The sequence below is a fragment of the Spodoptera frugiperda genome, chromosome 25 (genome assembly GCF_023101765.2).
Source record: "Spodoptera frugiperda isolate SF20-4 chromosome 25, AGI-APGP_CSIRO_Sfru_2.0, whole genome shotgun sequence".
Classification (NCBI taxonomy): Eukaryota; Metazoa; Arthropoda; class Insecta; order Lepidoptera; family Noctuidae; genus Spodoptera; species Spodoptera frugiperda.
Genome location: NC_064236.1, coordinates 19,108,299 through 19,132,109, shown reverse-complemented (window position 1 = coordinate 19,132,109; position 23,811 = coordinate 19,108,299). Strand labels below are relative to the sequence as shown.

Below are 23,811 nucleotides of genomic sequence, written 5' to 3'. Positions count from 1 at the left end.
TGGATAAAATAAATGAATTAGTTTTACGGTAAAAAGGAGATAAGTCAATTTAAATTGAAAAAAGGAGATATTAAGTCAATTTAAATTGACTTATCTCCTTTTTACCGTAAAACTAATTCATTTATTTTATCCAATTGTGTCATTGACTCATTTTTAAATTTTATGACTTATCCCCTTTTACCTTGACACCACAGAATTATAGACTTTACGTTTAATTAATATACCTATTTATAAATATTTCATTGTGTTCGTACCTATTTGATAAAAAAAATAATAGCCCCGGTAAACCCGCAGCTCCGGAGGTAGTCCGCAACTCCGGAATACACGTAGTCATAGGGTGACCAAATAAAAATTCATATTTTTATAAAAAAATTAAAACACATCTTTTTTATTCTCTTTGGTTCTTACATAATAAAATGGTTAACATCTATGGTAACTATATAAAACACAGGCACTGTTTGTTTGTCTGGTAAGTACAAATTTTGTTTGAAAATTTTCTTAGTCTATTTTGATACTTTTTTACAATTACGTACAATAATTTACATTTCATACAAGAAAAGAAGATGATTCGATCTTAGATATGAAATGTTTTGTCTCTTTCATTCAAATTCAAATTGATTTTGTAATAAGTATAAAATCCTATTCCAATTGGGTTCGGGAAACTTCGGAATAACTTCGGGAAAGTTCGGAAAATGACTTCGTGGGACTTCGTAATCTTGGCGGCAACTCCTGTTTATTACGATGTGTGGTTTCTTAACCTAAGAATCCTGGGAACAAAAGGAATGAATTAGTATTGTATTTTCAGACTATTATGATCCTTAAGTAGTTATGATAGTTTTAACTGAGTATCTATGATTTTTTATCTAAGCTACATAGTGTGAAAATCCTGTCTCAAAAGATTTGAATACATTAACACAGATGAAAACATTTGAAGTAATTATAGAGAGTTCTGTAACTAAGACTTTCGGACTTTTCGTCTATTCACTGCAAAATTAATGTCCGAAATACTTTATAGGTAATTCCATTTGTCCAAAATTATGTAACGCTTAGGGACTTGTATTATTGTTAAACATACCGTATTTTTAATTTCAAAATCCTATTCCATTCCAATTTCAAGAAAAAAAATCAACTCCCATAGAAAGAGCAACTAGCAAAGTATAAAAATTCAAAAACAAACCTTAAACTAAAACAAGTAAAGTCCATCAGTTCCAGCCGTGCGACAACGACTCGCCCTCCCATCCATGGCTCTCCTGGTGCACGGGCAGGTACACCTTCTTTTCCACCTCAACGTGCTTCACCACGGGGACAGGAACGTGCTTGTACACCGGGACAGGAACGTGCTGAATGATAGGCACCTCCTTGATCACCGGGACTTCCTTCACCACGGGCACGTGCACGGGGACGTGGACTTTCGAGACGTGGTGGTGGTGGATGGTGTGCACCTTGTACGGCACGTGGATGGTTACGTGCTTGTGGCTGGAATTGGAAATTTCGGAGTTAATATTATAGTGGATCGATGGCAAAGATGTGATAGTGTCTGTGTCGTAAACAAACTCATGATGAAGAGAGAGAGAGAGAGTAACGAGATTTTGATTTTTGTTCTCCTTTAAGATGGGATAGCGGTAAAATGGGGTGAATAGATGTTAGAATATTTTCCCAACATTTTTTCACCTCTCTTCTGTACCTATTCACCGTTTCACGGTACTAAATAAAAGTGGTTTTTAATGCGATTTTCTTGTTACAAAACAATGTTTAAATGCACAATAATTCTTATTATTATGCTTTTAGAGTTGCAAATGGCATAACAAATAGTGCAATTACCTATACATTATACCCGTTTCAACAAAAGCTCTTTGACAACTACTAGAAATCGGATTATTATGACAATTACCTGTCAACTGTTACTCAGAAATATACTAATGTAATTGGAATGCAATTATGGGGTATCTGATTAATTACGTACTGATATTGCGGTGGAATACCCAACTCTGTGTAAGAAGTCCCATAACTAACCCTCCCTGGGTTAGTTATGGGACTAATTATAGACTTATGAGGGGACTCATAAGCGTATAAAGGTAAATAATTTTCAGTAAACTATGTTTAAAATACCAACTTTAACCTCTTCTTTTTAAAGTCGATTAATATACTAGAACCTGTTTCTTAGTGTACCGAACAAAAGTTCTGAAAACCGCATCACAATCGGTTCGGCCATTCGTTAAATAATCGCGCACAAACAAACAATTATTTTTTAAAGTCAGTTAAATATGTTTTGCCCACTTCTTAGTCTAACTAGGGTGACATAAAAAATCAAGCAAAATTGTCAAATCTAAACGAATGGAAATCGAAAGAAAATGTTCTCCATTGACCTACGAATATTCCACGCAAGTAACAAAGGAACGTGCCGAGGTTCATCCATAAAAAAAAAACAATGTCAAAACACAAAATAAACTCCGAAATCTAATTCCATACAAGTAAAGTCGGCAACACACGAGCGGCATAAAATTCACACGAAAAAAAGTCGTTGCCTCATAGAAATTAATTCAATATGCGACAGGTCGCGGCAGATTAACAAATCGCACGCGCGATGTCTTCGGTGCTTACAAATCGCGCACTTTCCCTATACACTTGCTTACTAGCAAAGTGGATAATGCGAGAGAAACGCACAATTTGTGATGCAACCAGTAATTGGACTGCGACGACTTTGCTCATGTGACGTAAATGTGCATCTGGGTTTATTACGCGTGCAAATCGCAAGGTGACTGGAGTGAGTGATCTCAACACTGTGAAGCAGGTTATTCTTAATTTTTATGTGTTGTTTTGTAATTGAGTTCATTAATAAAACATTACTACATGCCACTGGGTACTTAATGGTTTTTTGTTACCTAGAAAGTTCCAGGTGTTACACAACTCGGCTGTTTTTATTAGGAGTCCTATGTAACACACTCTTAAGCACGAATTCCTGTTGAGAACTTCGGAATTCTGACACAAATAGGTACTTCGTAATCTCGAGCCTAACACTCGTAATTAGATTAAACTATAAGATTTATCTTCAACCATCTTCCTAAACACGGATTACAATAACAATAGTGTTATTTTCATATCTTGATTCGAAACAAAACAAAATAAGTTATTAGAGTAGTCATAAGAGAGCGTGGCGTAATATACATAACAATTACATCTCAGCTCGCTACAGTGGAGTAACACCACTAATTGTATGGAAACAGTTATACATACTATAATGTAATTGTTATAAACACTATAACAATATTAAGTAACAAATTTTAACATATGTAACCAAAATAATATGAATAAGATAATGATTTGTAAAAATAAGAGCTTTAATACTATAACTGATTTAAGCTACATGAACGTCGCAAATACATAATTGTAATAACTGATAGAATTAATAATAATGAATAGGTATTTTATTCTGAACCGATATAATTATGTTTTTGGGAGAATCTTTAAATAACTAATGTCATAAACTGATCAATTAGTTCATTTTATTATCTAGTCCACACTGCTTAGTATTCAGTCACCCGGAGTCAGACTATCTAAGAAATAACCGCAATTATCAACAATCAACAGTTACAAAAGAAGCTACAACACATTACTTAGTATCGCGATTTTATCTAGGTTTCTAGGTAATCAAGTTTACCAACAAATAGATAATATTCTAAGAATGTGTAGTAAGAGTAACGTAGTAAAGTAATACTATATAATATTTTATAACGAAATCCATCTATCATAATATTTGCACAAGTTCTCGTTAAACTAGATCGTAAATAGATACGAAATGTCTAGAGATACAAGCCGTAAGTCTAGCTACTTGAGTAATATAATTTATAAGACTCTCATTCATTAATTCATTCATTCATTCATTCATATTATAATAAATCTGTAGAAGGGTCAACTGAAAATACGTAGAAAACAAATCTTTATTTTTCAGTTTTATTCTACAGAACGCGAGCTCAACAGCAGTAGCTCAATAGAGGGATCTCCTTAATTATTATGGGCCTCGCCGTATTTGGGTCCAATAGATATTTATAAGATGTCATTGTCAGAGTTACTCAAAATGGAGAAATAAAACTTCCACGCGAAGACCGACATCCGCGCGGACGGAGTCGCGGGCGAAAGCTAGTACTATATAATATTTTATAACGAAATCCATCTATCATAATATTTGCACAAGTTCTCGTTAAACTAGATCGTAAATAGATACGAAATGTCTAGAGATACAAGCCGTAAGTCTAGCTACTTGAGTAATATAATAATCTTTAATTATTACAAAAGTAGATGACTCATATCTTTTTTTAAGAAAAGAAAATCATCTGATGACTTCTCTTGCCAGGGCGAAGCGAGAGGGAGTGTCAGACTCTTACTGACTAAAATCCACCCCGTTCCTATTCCTGCTTTTCGAGCCGGAGCCTCGGTAAACCCGCTACCCTCTCATACCTAGAGTTGGTTCGAATTGTGTTTTGATTTATTCTTTTTACCTTTTCGGCAATCCAAAACTACGTCTGTACTGTAACCGTGTCCCGTGATTGTGACTGAGAGTTTCTAGTTTTTAATTGAATTTTCAAAAAACTAGAAACCGTCTGTAGCTGTTATTGACGGTCGGAAGCCGTCTTGCATTTCGTTCTCAATTAAATAGAGGGTGCGTTGAGGTTGGGCGCCAGTGTTAGCGGGAACATATTTTCTTCTCTAATTCTAATTCTAGCTCTATTGTTAAGGGGAATCTTTGTCGGTTTTTGTTAATAATTTTCATAAAATATTCATCAACTGATATTATATATTCCGATATAGATATTCTGATATTATACATGATGTATTCAACTGTTATTAAGTTATAATTTAATCAAAAACAAGTTTATACTTGTTTACTCAGCGAAATAGATATCTATCATATAAATAAGAATGTTGTAAAGGTGTAAATCTTCGTAAACGAAGCGTGACAAAACACGTTAACTGACTCAAGTTCAATCAAGACATACCATTTGCTCTATTTCATTCGTTTCATTCGTTGTGGTCGAAAAAGACGAAACATAGTTCTAACCTTGTATTTTTTTGTAAAATACATACTTACGAAACATGTGGTTTATATTTTCTAATATGTTGACAACTTTAATGATCTTAACGATTGCACAAATAAGGTACGGGACGTTATTGTTAAATGTTTTACAGTATGTTCTTTTTATAGGACAGATGTTTGTGACAACTTGCATTATCAACAAGAAAAGATAATAGGTATATTTACTGTCGTAGGAAGTGTGTCAGATTTAGGTACATTGTCGAGTTTGTTTCATTAAATCTGATAGGCTGAGAAGTGACAGTAAACTAACTTATTGGTGTTGGCACTGAGATTTGCGCGAAATTTTACTTCAATGTCGCTTATCGCTAATCGCTCTCAAAGGAACCACTCAATTTCCTAGGAACTATGTTGTCGGTAACAAAATACTAATCCAACTGCACCAGTTGTGTTATTACAGCGAAGGACCTATTTATTTGCAACTTGTAATTGAAAACAAATTGAAATTCGTATTGAACATTCCATTAATTGGATTTCAAATGAAAACAGGACAAATCACATTTATTCAAAAGCTACATTTTGTTACTTTACATTGTATTATTATATTATTTATCAACAGTACAGGCATCGATGACAGATTAATTACACGACATTTAAACAATCAAAATTATTATTCTATTTTTTAAAAGGCACATTTATTTAAAAGTAGTATTGACGTGTAAAAGTGTTATTTTATAACCTATTTGCTAAAATAAATATCATTTATCATTTAGTAAATAAAGCTCACAATCGCTCGTACCAATAAAAAACAAATTAGTCTCACAGACAAACTCAAAGAGCTTAAATTAGAGTAATATGAGGTGCTATTGAAAACTAGACGTAAGTAAATAGAGGCTAGGGTCGCATTTAATTAAAATAACTGTAAAGCGATCACCCTTTGAATTCGACGCGTCTTTGTGTAGGAACAAAAGACGGGCGGAGACGGGTGGCTATCTTGCATTGCAGGTTTATTTAACCTAGCACTAGCTTTCTGAATGCGGTTTTACTTTTCATTTAGAAGATTTTCATCTACATAGTTGGTTCAGATTCTGTTTTAATAACTGGGTAAAAAAGTATGCTTAGGTATAATTACTTTACACTGACTACCTCGTCAGTCGTCCTGAGTTGCCACTGAGTGGTTGCAAGTGCGACTACCGGACAAGGGGTCTCGGGTTCGATTCCCGGGTCGAGCAAAGTATTGTACTTTTTAGTAGCTTTTTTCAGCAGTAGTTTCTCTGTAGTAGCACGGAGTCACCCCTATTACATGGGACTTATAACAGAAATTGTGGAGCGTGGGTGTACTTTGTATAGTGGCATTACGTGCCATAATGTGCACCCCTGCCTACCCCTTCGGGATACAACATTGCTTCCCAAAAAGAAATAATTTATATAAAGACAAATCGGTCGGGTAGTATCAGAGCCTACATGAAATTAACGGACAAACAGACAATCAAAATCTTTTAAGTATAGAGAGTAAAGTCAGGCCACGCAATTCAATATATGAAAGGGGAACCTCAAAGAGAATTAATAATCGTATGGAACATGAGCTCACACGCAGATTTTCAACCACTGTTACATAATAGACTATAATTAAAAACATTGTATGGTCTTTTGGCAACATTTTAATCTGATTACTCGAAGGGCTTTTCATTTCAAAAGTAATACGAGTATTGAGGTTTTAATTTCGATGTAAAATGTAATAAAAGTAACAAAATGGATGTCAGATTAATATTGTGGAAAAAGGCTTTTAATTATAAGTTTTAAAATTACTGTAGATTTATGCTTTCTAGAAGGGAAATGTGGACTTCTTTATTACTGTGCCTATATATTTTCCTCTAATCAAGTAATTAATGGACAATGTGCTACCAAATGCACTATTGAAAATTGGCATGTATCACAATAGCATTAAGAAAGAATTTCCCGAATCTCCCTTAGGTATAAGAAACTCCTATTGTTACTAAACGTACAAAGTCACTGGCAAAAGTAAGTATTATAGCCAATAACTATTATTATAACAAGAAACAATGAGAAAGGCTTTGGTCAGTCTTCGAACATGTTATATAATTGCTGAACTAGCTAGTTTATTAAGTGATAGATGTAGGTACCTGCCATTGCACCTTCCAGTTATATGACATTCAATTGTATATCTATGTATATAGCTTTATTCACGTAAAGACAAAAGGATTGAAGGTGAAAAGTACTGGTAAAGTTTTTAAACTGAGATCACCATCCCGTCAGTTAGTTGTGATGGTTAAGGCAAAATCTCTTAAGTGGTGAAGGAGTCATAGTCCACCAGTTAATTGGTGACGAGTGGTCACTGACAGTAATCACACTAATATTATAAAATAATATGAAAGTTTATTTGTTTGGATTTTTATCCCCCAAACACGCAAAAATTGTAGTAGAACTGACTTGGGTGACAGGATATTCTATCTCACGAGAACGCGGGTGAAGCCGCTGTCTGAAACTAGTATATTGTAAATGTGAAACTGCATTTGTGTGTGATTTTTTGACCGTAGTTTATGGCAAAACGAACCAACGAATTGATGAGTTTTTTTAGTGAAGATAGTTGAAGGGATGGAGGGTGGCATATATAAAACGTCACGTAAAAATGAGATAAGACGAGTGAAACCGCGGGAGTAGCTAGTAATTACACAGAATTATATAGTGATATATAATTGTATAGTTATAGAACGTGTAGTTAACAGCGTTAGACTTGTTACTCCATTATTATATACAAGTAACTACGGTACATTTCCGTACGGAACTACACAGTGATATTTATTATAGACATGGCTAAATGAAAGGTTTGCTGGCAATACATGTTTTCTATTAATTTATATGTTTGCACCAGACTCGTAGTGAATTCCATGAAAGTAAACAGATGCAATTTCTTTTTTTCTATTTAATGGATGTGGTGTTCTCAACTCCGAATCCCCAACAATCCTTAATTTCCTTACCCCCAGAATGCCGGTAACCAGAGGCGTTACAAATACGCCTCTGGTGTTTCAGATGTCCATAAGCAGCGGCGATTGCTTACCATCAGGTGATCCGTCTAAACGTTTACCGGCTTATTACATAAAAAATGGAATTATAATGAAAATTAAACTACCTGTAATGTTTTGATTGGTCTAGTACCCGAAAGCGTGACCCCAGTTGAATAGTCGCGTTTAATATTACTTTAACTATCGATGTAACTTACGTTAAAGATACTCGTCAAAAAGAGAAGTCTAGACTAAGTATTATCTAGATTTCCGTGTTTATATCAATCATACACAAGCGAACGAAATCGCAAGTTTTTTAATATAAAAAGAAATATCTATTTATAAACTTGACCTTTACATAACCGGGCCAACAGATTCTATATCTGTCTGTCCGGAAATCATTAGACCGTCTGACCCGAGACTCGAACTCAGACACTTGCAATGCAGTCAGGATTGTAAACTGTTACATCGACACTTCATATCGAGTTCAAGTGTTTACGCACGGACATAAATCGATGTTATTTAATTATATGTAGTTGTAAGGCAGTATACAGTCGTACAACCATATGGATCAAATATTTAGTTTGATGTTCAACATTTTATATATGAAATAACTGATTTGACTTTGACTTCAATGCATTTTTTAAGATATATAGTGTATACATAGATAAGCCACAGTGGGATGATCTACCTATATGAAGTTGGTGTGATAGTAAGTAGCCTAATACTGACTTTGCACGACACCACTGACCTTCACAAGTTTATATCATAACTGCAGTTGAGTATATAGACTGGAGCCGATAAATCGGTAAAGTCGATAAATCGGTAAAATCGGTAAAATCGGTAAAGTCGGTAAAATCGGAAATAATCAATTTACAATAACATATTCGTCAGTCACATAGCTCTCACTAACGGAAACAGTAAGCTTCCCTAATTACTCTCGCCTTACATAAGAATGAAGTATTACATAAGTATATAATGAGATTATTTATCGATCGCTCAATGAGCAGATGTGTTGATTCCTTGGTTACATAATCCCGTTACATTATCTACATCCACCGATGATAGGCTAGCGGCTAGACTATAGCTCGGGTCATTAACTCATACTTGGACTATAACGATTTACTTTACAGCCAGTACCCTTAGAATAAGTTTGCTTTACGTTTAAAGGAATCGAAACGAGACCGCGGTCGGAGCTCTGATTGGACGTCACACCATAAACCAACCAATTAAAGCGCCGAACGCGCTTTCGTTTCGTTTTCGTTCAACGTAATTAAACTAGTACTAAGGATTCTGTTATCTATAGACTAATGTGTAACTTATTTTTGGACTAATGTTTTCCGAGTGCGTTCAAAGTATAAATTTATTTCTTGTTACAATATTTTCTGGACAAACACAGAATTTGTGTCATGCACCAACCGTGCGATAAATTATTAGAAAATATTTCAGAGTAATCCGAAACAATTTCAAGATACTCTGTTGCTCACTGAACGAGACATGTTCACGTTACTTGACTTCTTTAAACTGATAATAAGGTAATGACAGCAATAGACGTTGCAATATGACAGAGGCACAATGTCATTTGTCAATTGTTTTCAATGATTTTCGACTCTATTACAAACTAGTTTAGGTTTAAAATCTAATAAATTAGTTTTAGAGACTATACTGCACTGCACACATTATAGGGTCTACATTTATTGCTATAATATGTACCTCATATACTTAATGACTATGCGAGGACTTATTCTCATAATATTTTATATAAACTTCAAATAACTTCCAGCGAATTTTAATATACAACACATACCTATTATATTTGAGCATCCATATCTCTACAACAAAGCTTACATTTCCATGAAACGAATAAAACGTTCGTATAAATAGGTAACAATGTGTGTAGAGAAAACACGACTCTATTGTGATAACAACAAATATTTTTATAATGACGAGACGGGTATTGTTGATATTTTGAATCGAAGAGAGAATTTATGAAATATATATTTTTACAAAGAAATTAGGTTTTCTTGGAATTACTGTTGTACCTAAAATATTCTTCGCAAGTAATTGTAATCTTTAGCACGAGTATCAGCTCTGACTACTGTCGTAGGTGTCGACAAAGATGGTGGCAAGGTTGACAGTCCAAGGTATGGTACATGTAATTAGCATGTGATGAGAAAGTATGTACTACTAGGTACGGTGGCAGTTGAGCAAATTGCATTTGAGACCATTCCTTCTCTTCCCGTGGGGTTTGGAAGTCCCACTTAAATAATGGCCGATATTTTTAAACAATCTAAAAGCAACAGTGAACTGCCATATTGAAATAATGTATAGTTTTGAAATCACTACAAGCAGCAGTAGGTACTATGCTGCCAACATAATGTACGTAGAAAGAAATTACGAATCAAATTGAATAATTATTTCTCTTGGCCTTTTCCCAACTAGGTTAATTACGTCAAATGCAGCATGACTGATTTTCCGGCTACGCAATCTGATTAGTGATTGAATGCCGATATCCTTCTTTTGATAATCAGAGGAGCGTAGTACACCTACGTTATTAGGTGCATAATGTAATTGATTTTTATGTCCCAATTTCTATAAATTCTGGTCAGAATTTAAAGGAAAAGAATCTAGCAAGAACTAAGTTCACAGTTCACTTTTATTGACGCCCACAAATATATTGGCTTACTTTTTTTTCTCTATGCAACGGTACGCTGAGATTCTCGACTACATTCACTAATAACATAAGTGTAATAAAAAAGAAAAAAACTCTTGTCATTACATCACAACCTTGAACATTACACAACCAATAACAATGGCCGAACTGATTCTAAATTCGAACGATGAATGAACGACTTTTTTTTGCTCTTTAAAAAACGAACAACCAATTTTATTTTCTTTATTTTTATTACATTTGTCTTTGAACTTGAATTTGGTTGCATCATGTCGTTTTACTTGCAATTTTGTTTGCTTTATTTTTTGTTTGTTTAGTGAATAACAGACAATGATAGTACTAGTGCAGTCGTCTATGATTCTTTTTTTACCATTTTTGTATACGAATGAATGAGATGAGATCTTTTAATAAGAATGAGTGGTAAATAAACTGCACGTTCCTTTGAATCCGATTTTCTTTCAACCATAAAACGCTTCTTTGTATTTGAATATAAACATCACGATAATATCGTCCGCTTTTAGCATAATGGCGCAGTATTATAACCCTGCACTACAAAGTTAGTAAGAAATGAATTTAGTAAAATACTCACTGTCCGCCACCACCGGGGGTTGGAGAAGCGACCACGACGGCTACCAGGAGGGAGATAAGCTGTCAAAGAAAATAATTTTCCATAAGTTAGAAAGGATCTGATAGTGCCGTAGGAAAATATGAAGTTACAAAGCGCTGTCGGAGCTTAATAAACTCAAAGACTCAGTGCACAAAGATGTAAAAAAATTAATTAACTCTCGAGAACACTGAATCTACTAAATGTGTTTTTAATAAAAACATTTCTCGCTATTTTTCACAAAGACTAAAAATAAAAAAACGAACGACACTTTTATCACAGAACTCCGCACAAAAAAGAACATTGTCGAAAAAATTATGATTTACGTTTTGTTTCTTTTTTAATAATAATAATTATGAATTGTTAAATTATTTTTTTAACTCACAGCGAGTTTCGCGTACATCTTGCTTGGTTTGCTGGACTGATTCCGTATTACACTTTGCCTGTCAAGACTGGCTTACTTTCTACTCCTCTGAGCGCACCACAAGCTTATATACTCGTTGGTTTGCAAGTCCAAGAATTGCATAATCTTGCCCCTTAGTCCATCCCTACTAGCCCGTTTTACCCGGCGATTTTAGAAAGGTAGCACATTCGTGGATCTTGCTCGTAAAACGATCACTTTACAATCGCGTCGTGTAGCCACAGGTGGGGTGGGCATCGAGAACGGACGCTTGATACTTTAGTTCTGTGTTTTTTGATGTGACAAAGTGAGGTTAACAGTAACTGAGTGATAAGCGTGTTTTTCTTTGAAGATTTTCCACTTAATGTTCTCGTCTAGAGTTCTATTCAATCGTATAAACTTTTTAAGTGTATTTTCTAAGTGTTGATCTATAAAAACTTGGTAAATAAACGTCGACGCTCTTCGAGTTACTTTTTTAGTTGAATAGGTACCTGCCGAACTAAATTGAATCGAGTCCGATTGATTGTTAAGCATAGTTAAGATGTTTAAGATATGTAATCAATCCACATTGTGTATGAGTTTTGTTAAAGAAAGTAAGTAATTGATAATTTAATTGTTTGTTAAAAACGAGTAATTGTTTACATTCCAATATCTGTTTCTTTTGTCTGTCTTAAAATAACATTAAGAAGTTATCTCGTCTTGTTTTTTTTTTGTACGTTTGTGATTTGACTAGCTTCTAATGTTTGATTGATTTAATTTTATATTGTAAGGTCTAAATTAACATACATGGGTATATTAAGGTACTTAGATTGTATAAACACATCGTAATGTTTTATATATATTTTGTTTTATTTTGTGCAACTGCGAATACAAACTACAAGCTGCGAGCGAATGTGTGTGTTTTTGTGTTTTATTTCTTTTTTAAATCTTATTAGCTGTGTAATTTTACGTCATTGAGTAAATATGTAATATTATATGTATTGCTTACATGATAGGTGGGAATTATTGAGTTCCTGGATCGTTAGGAAAATAGTACTTTATCTAAATTAAGAAAATTTATAGTTACTGTTCTATGAGCTTCGTTAAAGCGATAGGCGCCATGACAGTTCTGGATCTCTACCTATACAGTTTATGTTAGTGACTTATGGAGAAACGTCATTTTAGTGATTGTTATCGTCATCAACACTAGGTACTGGTCAAAAGCCTACATACTGATAGCGATAAGAGAATTTGCTATAAACTCCATACTTTTTTTAAGGAGGATAATCTTCCCATAGCTTCTCCCGCCTAGACGTAGACGAGAGTGTCAGAATCAATGACTAAAAACCACCCCGTTCCTACTCCTGCTTCGAGCCGGAGCCCCGGTAACCCGCTAGGTAGTCCGCAGTGCCGGGTTAAAGCTGATGTCTCTTTGAGGCTACCTATGCTTGTTTCACAGTTTAAAAACATTTTCTGTTTGAGTGAGTCCTCCGTTAGTCGCCTCTAACACAACCCGCGGCAAGACCAGAGGAGTATTTACTGCAGTGACGGTAAGGTTTTTAATCAACAAACAGTCGATCAAGTCCGATGGAACACAAATCCATTATCTGTAATCCATCCTGTTATTGCGACTTGCGTATCTTTTTTTTTCTTTTTATAAAACGTTGCCCCACATTAGGATATTCTCTTGTGTCGTGGGTGCGTTTACAAACATACATTTTCACATATGCATGGCACCGAGACCCGAAACAACAATCTGTGGATCACACAAAGAGTTTCCGTGCGGGAATCGAACCCGCGACACATTGCACGGCAGCTATCGCGCCAACAGTGCTTTTATAAACATACAAAATCACGTAGGAATATCACACCCATACCCGAAGTAGCAATTTGTGGATCAAGGCGTGTACAAAAATCGAACCTACGACACTTTGACCAGCAGCCAATAGTCCAACCACTGCGCCAACTGTGCAGAATCCTTAATATCAGAAATGTGAAAGTTTGTTCGTTTATTTTTAATTTGTATGGTAAAATTATTGAACCTACATTCTCGATACCAGGTAGCATAATGATCTAACACAAATCATGACATTAATTGCATTCATATATCGAGATGCAGTCGAATGCTACACGAAAACGACTTTATTTATAAGTAGTTACGTAATAAATTCGTAATTTACCTAGATATTTAACTAGGTGGCGTAAAATATATGGCTAAATATTTAAGAAATATATAATGTTGTTGTAAAATAAACCTTATGTAACATACGTATAATGAAACATTTGCATTGATACAAATATACTTATTACTTAGTTATTTTTTGAAAAAATAGACGTAACTAATCTACGTATCTATGAAAAGAAAATATTAAAGTTCTCATATCATATATCATCTCATATTCTCGCGCTATAATGTTCGAATGGGTAGTCAGAGAAGTACATAGTACATGCACTTAACAAACACCTATTTATCACTTGTATGTAGAACTAGAGCTTTACATGCCATGCTTTAGCCATTCTCAACAGGAGTATTACCACAGCCCCACAGCCCCACAGAAAACAAACGTGAAACAACGCTCATCTTAACTAAAATTCACGGTTTACTCAGTAAACAGGTACAGGTTTACAGGTAAATTAATGGAGGAAAGCTCTACTAGTTTCGAGTCACAAAGGAACTCATCATCATGAGTAGGGAGTAAGGCTGCGCGACGTCGCCGCGTCTGCGCACACTGTTCATAACGAAGAGTCCCTCTGGGAATTGAAACTAATAGAGCTTTGTTCCATTAATTTAGGTAAGTAAACTGTGATTATTAGTTAATTTAGTATGTGTCACGATGTTAAATTATAAAAAAAGACTCATCTTGTTGCATTGAGAAGGCCAATCCTACGTCATACGCATTATGTATGACCGTATTTAAATATGCAAGTTAGGAATAAAAAAAATAACTGTTTCTTTTTTTTAGTTTGTAAATCGTTGGATCACTATCTCAATGATCTCAGCTCATCGTCTCATTTCAGAGCAACTAGGTATACTTGCAACAATTAAAAAAACGAGATAACAAACCTATAAAAAGTCTTAATTAGTCTCGAAAAAAGACGGAGGGCTATTACAATGATAACTTCTTAAATTATTTTACATGTAATAAAATTCATAAATTCACTATCTCAGACACTATAACATAACACTAGATCTAGTACCGTGACGCTGTGCGCAAGAGTTTCTTCTATGACGTAAGTCAAAATTCAGGAAATTAATTTCTAAAATGCCGAGGGAGGACTATTTTTTAATTTAATTAACAGACATGCTAGCTTCACTGATTTTATTATGGCCAGAATTTGAATACTGGGTCGGATATTAAGTAGCATAACTTTTTATTATTATGATACTTACATTAAACTCTTTACGGATCATGTTCGATTTTATTTAGAGGATTCAGGCGACTGGGACCACTACATAACTGGGACCGCGGTCCCAGTCGCCTAATTAGTTTTTATTTATTTATTTCCTTAGGCGAGTGGGACCACCCTTAATTTTATCTACAAATCCATTGTTGAAGTACAAGAATTTGTACAGCTAGCACAAAAGTATCACAAATAAAACAAAGTTATTAATTATTTAAAGTTTTCAAATTATGTTTTAGATGTTTTATGCAGAATGACTACTGGGTCGAATCCACTCCCCCTAAAAATTATGGCTATTTTAATATTTTTTTTTACTTTTTTTGATATCAAAGGTTGTATGCGTCGTAGAAACAAAAAAAAACGACAAACGGTAGCTAATAACCTTGGCTAACTAATTCATTACTTTTTTCATATGTTTGATAATGTTTTGGTGAGAAAAAAAAAATTTGTGAATTATTTTTACCGAAAATATCACTATTTTTCAATATTTTCAATTAGGGGTTCAACCTCCCATATTATTTTTTTTGTCGATAAAATTAGATGTAAGTAGTACTCAGCCTTAACGGGTTAGAAGTCCCACCCCTATCACATTGTATAACCTGATTTTTTATAATATTTTTTTTGTTAACTGTACATTAAAGCAAATTAGGTTATGGTCCCAGTGGACCGATTCAGAAATGTTATCAGGCGACTGGGACCGCGGTCCCAGCTCTTCGTGGTCCCAGTCGCCTGAATCCTCTTTATTTAACGTGCTGAGAAACGGGAACTTCCCAACGCTAGTATAATAGGTGCCATAGGTGGAATAAAAATTTAAATGATTCAACAAATGGCACCTTCGAAAAATACCTTTATGTGCCGTAAGTGGAATATCTCAGGTGCTATTAGCTGGAGTTCCATTTAAACAGGTGTCCAATGTGGAATACCTCTCTTGCTGAATAGACTGCCTCGTTGGTCGAGTGGTCGCAAGTACGACTGCCGTACAAGGGGTCTCGGGTTCGATTTCCGGGTCGGGCAAAGTATTACTGGGCTTTTTTCGGTTTTCCGAAAATTTCTCAGTAGTAGCACGGAGTCTGGAATCGTGTCCAGTATACATATATTATGGCAATAGGCTCACCCCCTATTATAATATGGGACTTCTAACACGAATGGTGAAAAGTGGGTGTACATTGTAAAGCGGCATTACGTGTCGTAATGAACACCTCTGCCTACCCCTTCGGGGTTAAAAGGCGTGACGTTGACGACGTGGCCAATATAATACCTCATATTAATTAAACTGGACATCTACACTAATATATAAAGCTGAGAGTTTGTTTGAAGGCGCTAATCTGCTACTGATCCTATTTGAATTATTATTTTTTTGTAGGATTTATTAAAGAATATATACGACCAATAAGAACCGAGCAGAGAGGGTGAAACCACGCAGGTACGCAGTAGTAGTTAGTAATATATTTAAGGCAATAGCTCATCTCCTTTTACGTGGGACTTGAAACACCACTTACAAAATATTTTTTATTTAACACACATACACTCTGGATCGAAAAGCAGGAGTAGGAACGGCTTTTAGGCAGTAAGAGTTGGCACTCCGCCTCGCCTAAGGCGGGGGAAGTCATCGGATGATTTACCCCTCTTAATAAACAAAACTCTTGTGACGTCAAATAATACAGATAAACTGATGAATAATACGAGAATGGCGTGTTTACTTCACATTTAGATGGCGTGATGATATTATATACTAGATTTCAGTCTGAAACAGCTCGTTATTCTGAGTTTATAATACACGTTAGATATACAATGTGATAGGCTTGGGACTTCTAACCCGTTAAGGCTGAGTACTACATCTAATTTTATCGACAAAAAAATAATATGGGGGGTTGAACCCCTAATTGAAAATATAGGAAAATAGTGATTTTTTCGGTAAGAATAATTCACAAATTATTTTTTTTCTCACCAAAACATTATCAAACATATGAAAAAAGTAATGAATTAGTTAGCCAAGGTTATTAGCTACCGTTTGTCGTCTTTTTTTTGTTTCTACGACGCATACAACCTTTGATATCAAAAAAAGTAAAAAAAATATTAAAATGGCCATAATTTTTAGGGGGAGGGGATTCGACCCCTTCGACCCAGGACTTTTGTCGTTAAAATTAGATGTAGTATTCAGCCTTAAGGGGTTAGAAGTCTCGCCCCTATCACATTGTATAGATATTATCATACCTTATTAATGTTCATACACAATATTATGCCGGCATTTAAATAGACTATTTTTACGCCTGTGTGCCCATACTAATCAAACACAATACTACTCGAACAATAAGAAATGAAAATAAATAAATATAATTATAAATATATAAATGAAAATAATTAATAAATTTTAAAAGTATTTTCATAGAATTCAACAAATATTTGTGGTGCAAGTACAATATATTGCCGTTTAAATTGAAATAAAAATAACATCTTGGCCACTTATTACATTTATCATTACTAGGGTAAAAATATTAATAATAGCTTTTGCCCGCGACTTCGTTCGCGTGGAATAGTGACTTCCGGCAAATTTTTGGTTTTAACCACATAGTTCCCGATCTCGCGGGATCTCTTCAAAAATGAGATGTGGAAGATATTCCAGGGAACTCAAAAATCAACATAATGAGCTCTGCGTTTGAATTTAATAGATGTATACTCACTTAGGGCATTGAAAAAATAGTTTAAAAACGGACTTAAACTAAAGAAATATTATAATTTTTCCAAACTTAAGATGAAAACTAACTTAAAACCAAAGAAAGCTACGAATTACGAATTTATAACAAACGAAACTATATTACAACCTATCCTCTATGCTATAATAACCAAGCTTAAACTAAATAATTTAAAAGAAACGACTTAAATCTAATCTAATTAATTTATAAATTAGACTTACAATTTTATTAAAAAAACTAACTACAGTAACTACTAATAATCGATATCAAACTAAACCTACGTTAAATAGTTTAACCAAAAAACCAGGAAAACCCAACAAATAAACTTATTAATTGACAAATACAACGAAACCAATTTAGAATATACGAAACAGCAGGACCACTACAGACAAATAATCATACGACTGATAATACACTTTTTCTACGATAGTACCGAAGCGCTCGGCCGATACCCAACCAAATGAATGTAACGAAACCATAGCACGATCTATTTCGATCTATCGAGGATAAAGACAACTTGGCTTATTTATTTATACTCCGTTCGGGCATTTTCTTTGTACTAAAAGTTTAATTATATTGATATTATTTTTTTCATACCTTTTTACTATTTATTTACTTTTTTTCGATGAATTAAAACAATAACATGAACCGAAGTCGTGTAACGATCGACATAGAATTATCTATACTCCGTTAGAGCATTTTCTTTGTACTAAATGTTTTATTATATTGATATTATTTTTTCGATGAATTAAAACAATAACATGATTATTAATAATAGATTTTTGAAATAAAAATATATCTATGTCCTTTCTAAGGTCCTAAACTATATCTGTACCAAATTTCAACCAAATCCGTCAAATAGTTGCGGAGATTAATGGTATAAGCATAGAATGTTCGACGTGATTCTTTAATTTGACATAACTTTTTTATTTATGAACCGATTGACATGAAACAAACACTAAATGTAAATTTAAGCATCCCACAATATATTCGTGAAAACCGCATCCAACTCAGATCAGCCGTTTCTGAGATTAGCGCGCACAGACGAACAGACAAACAGACAAACAGACAAACAGACAAACAGACAAACAGACAAACAGACAAAAAAAAAGTTAATTACATTTTTGGGTTCGACATCGACATAACAATAACCCCTGCTATTTTTTTTATTTTTATTTTCAATGTACAGACAGCACTTTTCTACGATTTTATTATATGTATAGATAGCCGACAAATGTGATTAATTTATCACTTTTAGCTCGAGTTTCGGTAATTATTAATAATAGTAGATAATTATTAATAATTTTCAATTAATCAGATTTACCGTAACATATACATCTTAAAACAAACAGAGAAAGAAAGAAAAACCAAACAATCTATCCATTAAGCGTCATAGTACTCCCGACCTAGTACCGCGCGCGCCTCAAAGAGCCAGACCACCACCATTGGATCCCAGTAGGGCTAATCCCTCCTGATAACAGGGGAAGGAACGGGGTGGTGTTTAGTCAGTAAGAGTCTGATTCTCTCTCTCTCGCTTCACCCAAGGCGGAAGAAGTCATTAGATGATTGATGTTGATGAAGATGATTGATGAAGCATCAATGTCACTGGGGCACGTTCCCAAAAGACTGGCCGCATTGCCAAGTTGAAAGGCAAAGTTTTGGTCATGTGCTCTACAAATTGATTATATTGTGAACTCTCTCAATAGTAATATCACGGAGTCTGGAGTACTAACTATCAGTGAAAACAGTCACATAATTTAAAGATATAAAGAAGATGTCATAGCTTAGCATCTTCGTAACATGGCTACATAGCACATCTCTGGTGGAAAAAAGCATCCCTAAATATGTACATAATTATCAAAATCATAGAGGACATTACAAACATTGAATGCTTTTTCAATACATCCTTACTAGTAAAGCACCTATTAATAAAACATTCCAGGTAAACGCTTCTTGTCTCACACCTAGGAATGCGTATCTTCCTCGTAGATTACATCAGTAGCCTGATTACCATGGACACTGCAGACCGAGACTAGGTGTCACCAGCCTTCCGACTTGATGCATCATTCATTAGCTTCAAGTCTCATTTATAGGCTATGCTGTGAATAACATTGTACTATGTTTACAGTCGTTGTGGCTCGAAGGCTTAACCTGCTCCTCATGCATTTTGGTGCAAGTTCGAAACCTACTAACAGCAAGAACCAATGTGACTTTTTCTCATTTATGTACGTTCTAAGAGTATTTACACAACCACGTACAAATGATGAAGAAAAACATCGTAAGGAAACATGGGCATTTAATTTCAAATTATAAATTTGAAATCGCTAACCCAAATTGAGGAAGCGTGGTGATTAATGCTCAATCCTTCTCCGTGCGAGAAGAGGTCTTTGGTCAGCAGCAGCCACTTACCGGCTGTTATTGATGATGATGATGTTTATTAAGTTATATTATTATAATGTTGTTTGTTAAGATGTAACTTATCTAAATAGATACAGTACATAAATCTATCAATATTAATAATATGGTTCATTAGCAACTCCAGATATTTTTTTATAAAATGTGGTGCCACACAAAGCTTAAGGTTTAGGAATAGTTCATTATGTGGTTAATGATTGAGATTGAGATTTTAGGGGAGTGTTTTTTTATTTTTATTTTTTTTACATTTAATGGGTCGACGTTTGGCCGCTATCTCACCTTATACAGTTAGCCTTTTATACACATAAGTGTCTTGCCATAGTTTTCTCCGTCATCCAAAACAGGATAGATACATTACAGCCAATAAGGAATGTGTATAAAAAAACACATCTATACTATATACTATAATATTATAAATATATTATTATACTATCTATACTAATATTGTAAAGCTGAAGAGTTTGTTTGTTTTTGAACGGGCTGATCTCCGGAACTACTGGTCTGATTTGAACAATTCTTTTTGTGTTGGGTAGTATCGAGGGAGGCTATAAAATATTACGCTATGACCAACAGGAGCCAAGCAAAGCGGGTGAAACCGCGCGGAAGTAGCTAGTCATTTATAAGTACTGTAGCAACAATCCTCACACATAAATAAATAAAATAAAAAATAAAACTGCTTTTATTGTTCTCAAACATTGTCATGCATACACAAAATTGAGACGTCCCCAGTAAGTTATAAAAATACTTGTGATGGGGTATACACATAAAGCGACCGTATGTACTTATCTACATTCCAAAGTGTCACATGTCAGTATGAAGTCGATTCCGGTATTCCAAACTGATTATTTATCGATTTTCGCGAATTGTGTAGTATTTTGTAGTCTTACAAAGTGTACAAGGGACAGTAACAGACTATAAAGTGATTTCACTTTCACTGGAGAGCTACTTCAAGTGTATTTGAATACTCGCTTCTGCCAGCGGCTTTGGCCGCGTTCCCGTGAAATAAAAAGTAGCCTGTGTTATTCCAAACCATAATCCACTATTGTTCCAAATTTCATCCCTATCCCTTCAGCCGTTTGGACGTGAAAGCGTAACAAACAGACAGACAAACTTACAAACATTTCATTTATAATATTAGTAGGATTTAACGTTGTACATTTAAACAAATGATACTTTTAATAGCAGAAAGATTTAGGATAGGCTCCCCTAAAAATATGCTTTCTCGAGTTGAGTAAGATAATGGTATAAAATGAACTAAATAAGAACTGACGAATCTATCGATGGCCGTATAGGTGCTACAATAGGACAACTTGAAAGGGTTATACAAGATATATTATACGAAATGATTGAAGAAGGCTTGGAATGATAATGAGGACATTTATGTCACCTTGCAAGAAAAATAGTCCTGAAGTTTCTTCATATACATACTTATCTTTATATATATATTTATTCTGTAAGTGTGTATGTCACTGAACTTCTCTTAAACGACTGGACCGATTTTGATGAATTTTTTTGTGTGTTCAAGGCGATCTGAGAATGGATTAGATTCACAATTTTGTCCACTGGACAATGTTTTTTAGTTAATTTTTAATTTATTAGTAGTTGTTGATTTTGGAATGTTTTACATTGATACGACAAATTTTCGGGTCCGCTAGTATTTATATGTATAGTTTTCATGTCACAATGTTAGTAACCGTACTCCTTCGATATTTACCATAATTTATATGCGTATTCAGTAGGTCTGAGAATCGACTACTATCTAAAAATAATTTATAAAGCAAAACAACGTTTGTCGGGTCAGCTCTAGTATATTTATAAAATCCCAATAAACTTTCTTAAACGTAATGTTATTTAATACGTAGACTACTTCGAGCATCGACCTTTTACTCTAGCCTCGAAATGTCAGCTGTTACTTCAACGTCTGTGTCCGTAATCTGTTATTCTTATCTACAATTTATTCGTTCTTTAAGAAATAAATAATAGTATCAAAATTACACGCTGTATCGCGATTTGGGGTTACGTTTCTTAATAATATTATAATATTATGTTTGCGTTTTATCTTTCCGCGTTTAAAGACACTCTATTGCATTGTCAAGGACAGTCGGTTTCTCCTGTTGCTTGCCTCCTATTGCTCGTAATGTTCTACCTAGCGGGTTTACCTAGTGACGACCTAGCGGGTTTACCTAGTGACTACCTAGCGGGTTACCGGGACTCCGTCTCGACAAGCTGGAGTAGGAACAGGAACGTTTTTAATCAGTAAGAGTCTGACACTCCCTCTCGCCTCGCCAAGGGTGGGAGAAGTCATTGGATGATTTTCTCCCTTAAAAAACGGGAGTGAATCCGCGGGCTGAAGCTAGTATTATGTAGGTTGTATAGTAGATATAGCACATAAAGTTTTCCTTGTGTCAATCTTACATAGTATCAATCTTGGCAACGCGTGATATCTTGAAATGGTTCCTCGACCCTGGATGTAGACTGTTTTGGCTGCCATTGTGCAATGCTGAGGGTTTCTGTCAGGTGAATGAGTAGGCTATGGTCGGCTATCTGTATTTTAGGCACAGAGTATAAGGACGAGACAATCTTGTCAGCTGAATGTCTACTATCGCCGTGAGTCTCCAGCTCGTTTCCCGATGGGTCCAGCGTAGTAAAGAGGAACATCTGTAGTACACACAACCTATAGTATATAACTTAAGGAATTAGTCATTCTATAGGTCAATGCCCTGTCCATACAGCCAAAGTGTGATTGTTTATTCAGGTTAACACAATACCTTTTTTTTGTTGTTGTCGACGGGTGGAAACCTTCAAAAGGCGCCTAGCTTTTTAGGGAAAATACTAGGGACCTAGGGAGTGTGAGATTTTTACCGCACTAGAACTTCCACTTGGCCACCATCTGCACCTAGAGGAGGCACCGGTCCCTCTTAGTAGACCAACCCCGCCCCCGTGGTGCAACGCCTGTTATGGCACTTAACATATTGCCTCGATTAACACATTATATACCTACCTGTTATAAATTGCACTATCGGCGACAGTGCAACCGTGTGACCAAATTGCATTTATCCGGTTTTCCAAAATCGTGACCCAGATCACCTTAAAATTGTCACTGTGCAGTTTGGCGTTTCGAAAATGTATCTCAGAGACATTTCATAATATCAGCTTAATATGGTACCAGGCTGATGCTCATCGCTTCCTGCTGACCCGGTAACGTTTTAGCACACCGAAGACTGGTTTTATACACAGACAGCAGCAACTGAACCTATCCCAATTTGACTAATTCCTTTAATGCAATTTCAACTTTAACAGTTAGCGACAAAGTTGAATATCGAATAGAGAATTTTGACAGAATGGTGTACTTTGATGAGCTGGTATTTGTGCATAGTCATTACGATCTTTTGCCCTTTTAGCTTGAGCAGAAAGGACGATGTGAAATAATGGGTAACATAAGTTACCTAATTGCATCACTTTGCTTCGGGGTCTTTGATAAATGCCATAAAAGGTGAAGATTCCGGGCTTGTGCAATTTTGGTGTGTTGTTCCTAACCTACATAGGTACTAATGCAAATCTAAGATCGATAGGCACTATGAGTTAGGATCAATGC

At 34.9% G+C, this 23,811-nt stretch overlaps 1 protein-coding gene across 1 annotated transcript; it reads right to left on the bottom strand.

Annotated features, from left to right (window-relative positions):
- Positions 1-358: 358 nt before the first annotated feature.
- Positions 359-11,864, bottom strand: LOC118267101 (uncharacterized). The gene is made up of 4 exons (XM_035580895.2): positions 11,713-11,864; positions 11,313-11,371; positions 1,178-1,476; positions 359-767 (listed from the first exon to the last, which is right to left on the bottom strand). The coding sequence occupies exons 1-3, from the start codon at positions 11,728-11,730 to the stop codon at positions 1,203-1,205; spliced, it is 351 nt and encodes a 116-aa protein (XP_035436788.1). The 5' UTR covers positions 11,731-11,864; the 3' UTR covers positions 359-767; positions 1,178-1,202.
- Positions 11,865-23,811: the final 11,947 nt, after the last annotated feature.

Bases quoted from the DNA above. Each gene is read 5' to 3' on its own strand.
- LOC118267101 (XM_035580895.2), bottom strand. The intron at 1,477-11,312 runs GTGAGTATTTTA...TTCCAATTCCAG, and splicing joins ACCCCCGGTGGTGGCGGACA to CCACAAGCACGTAACCATCC.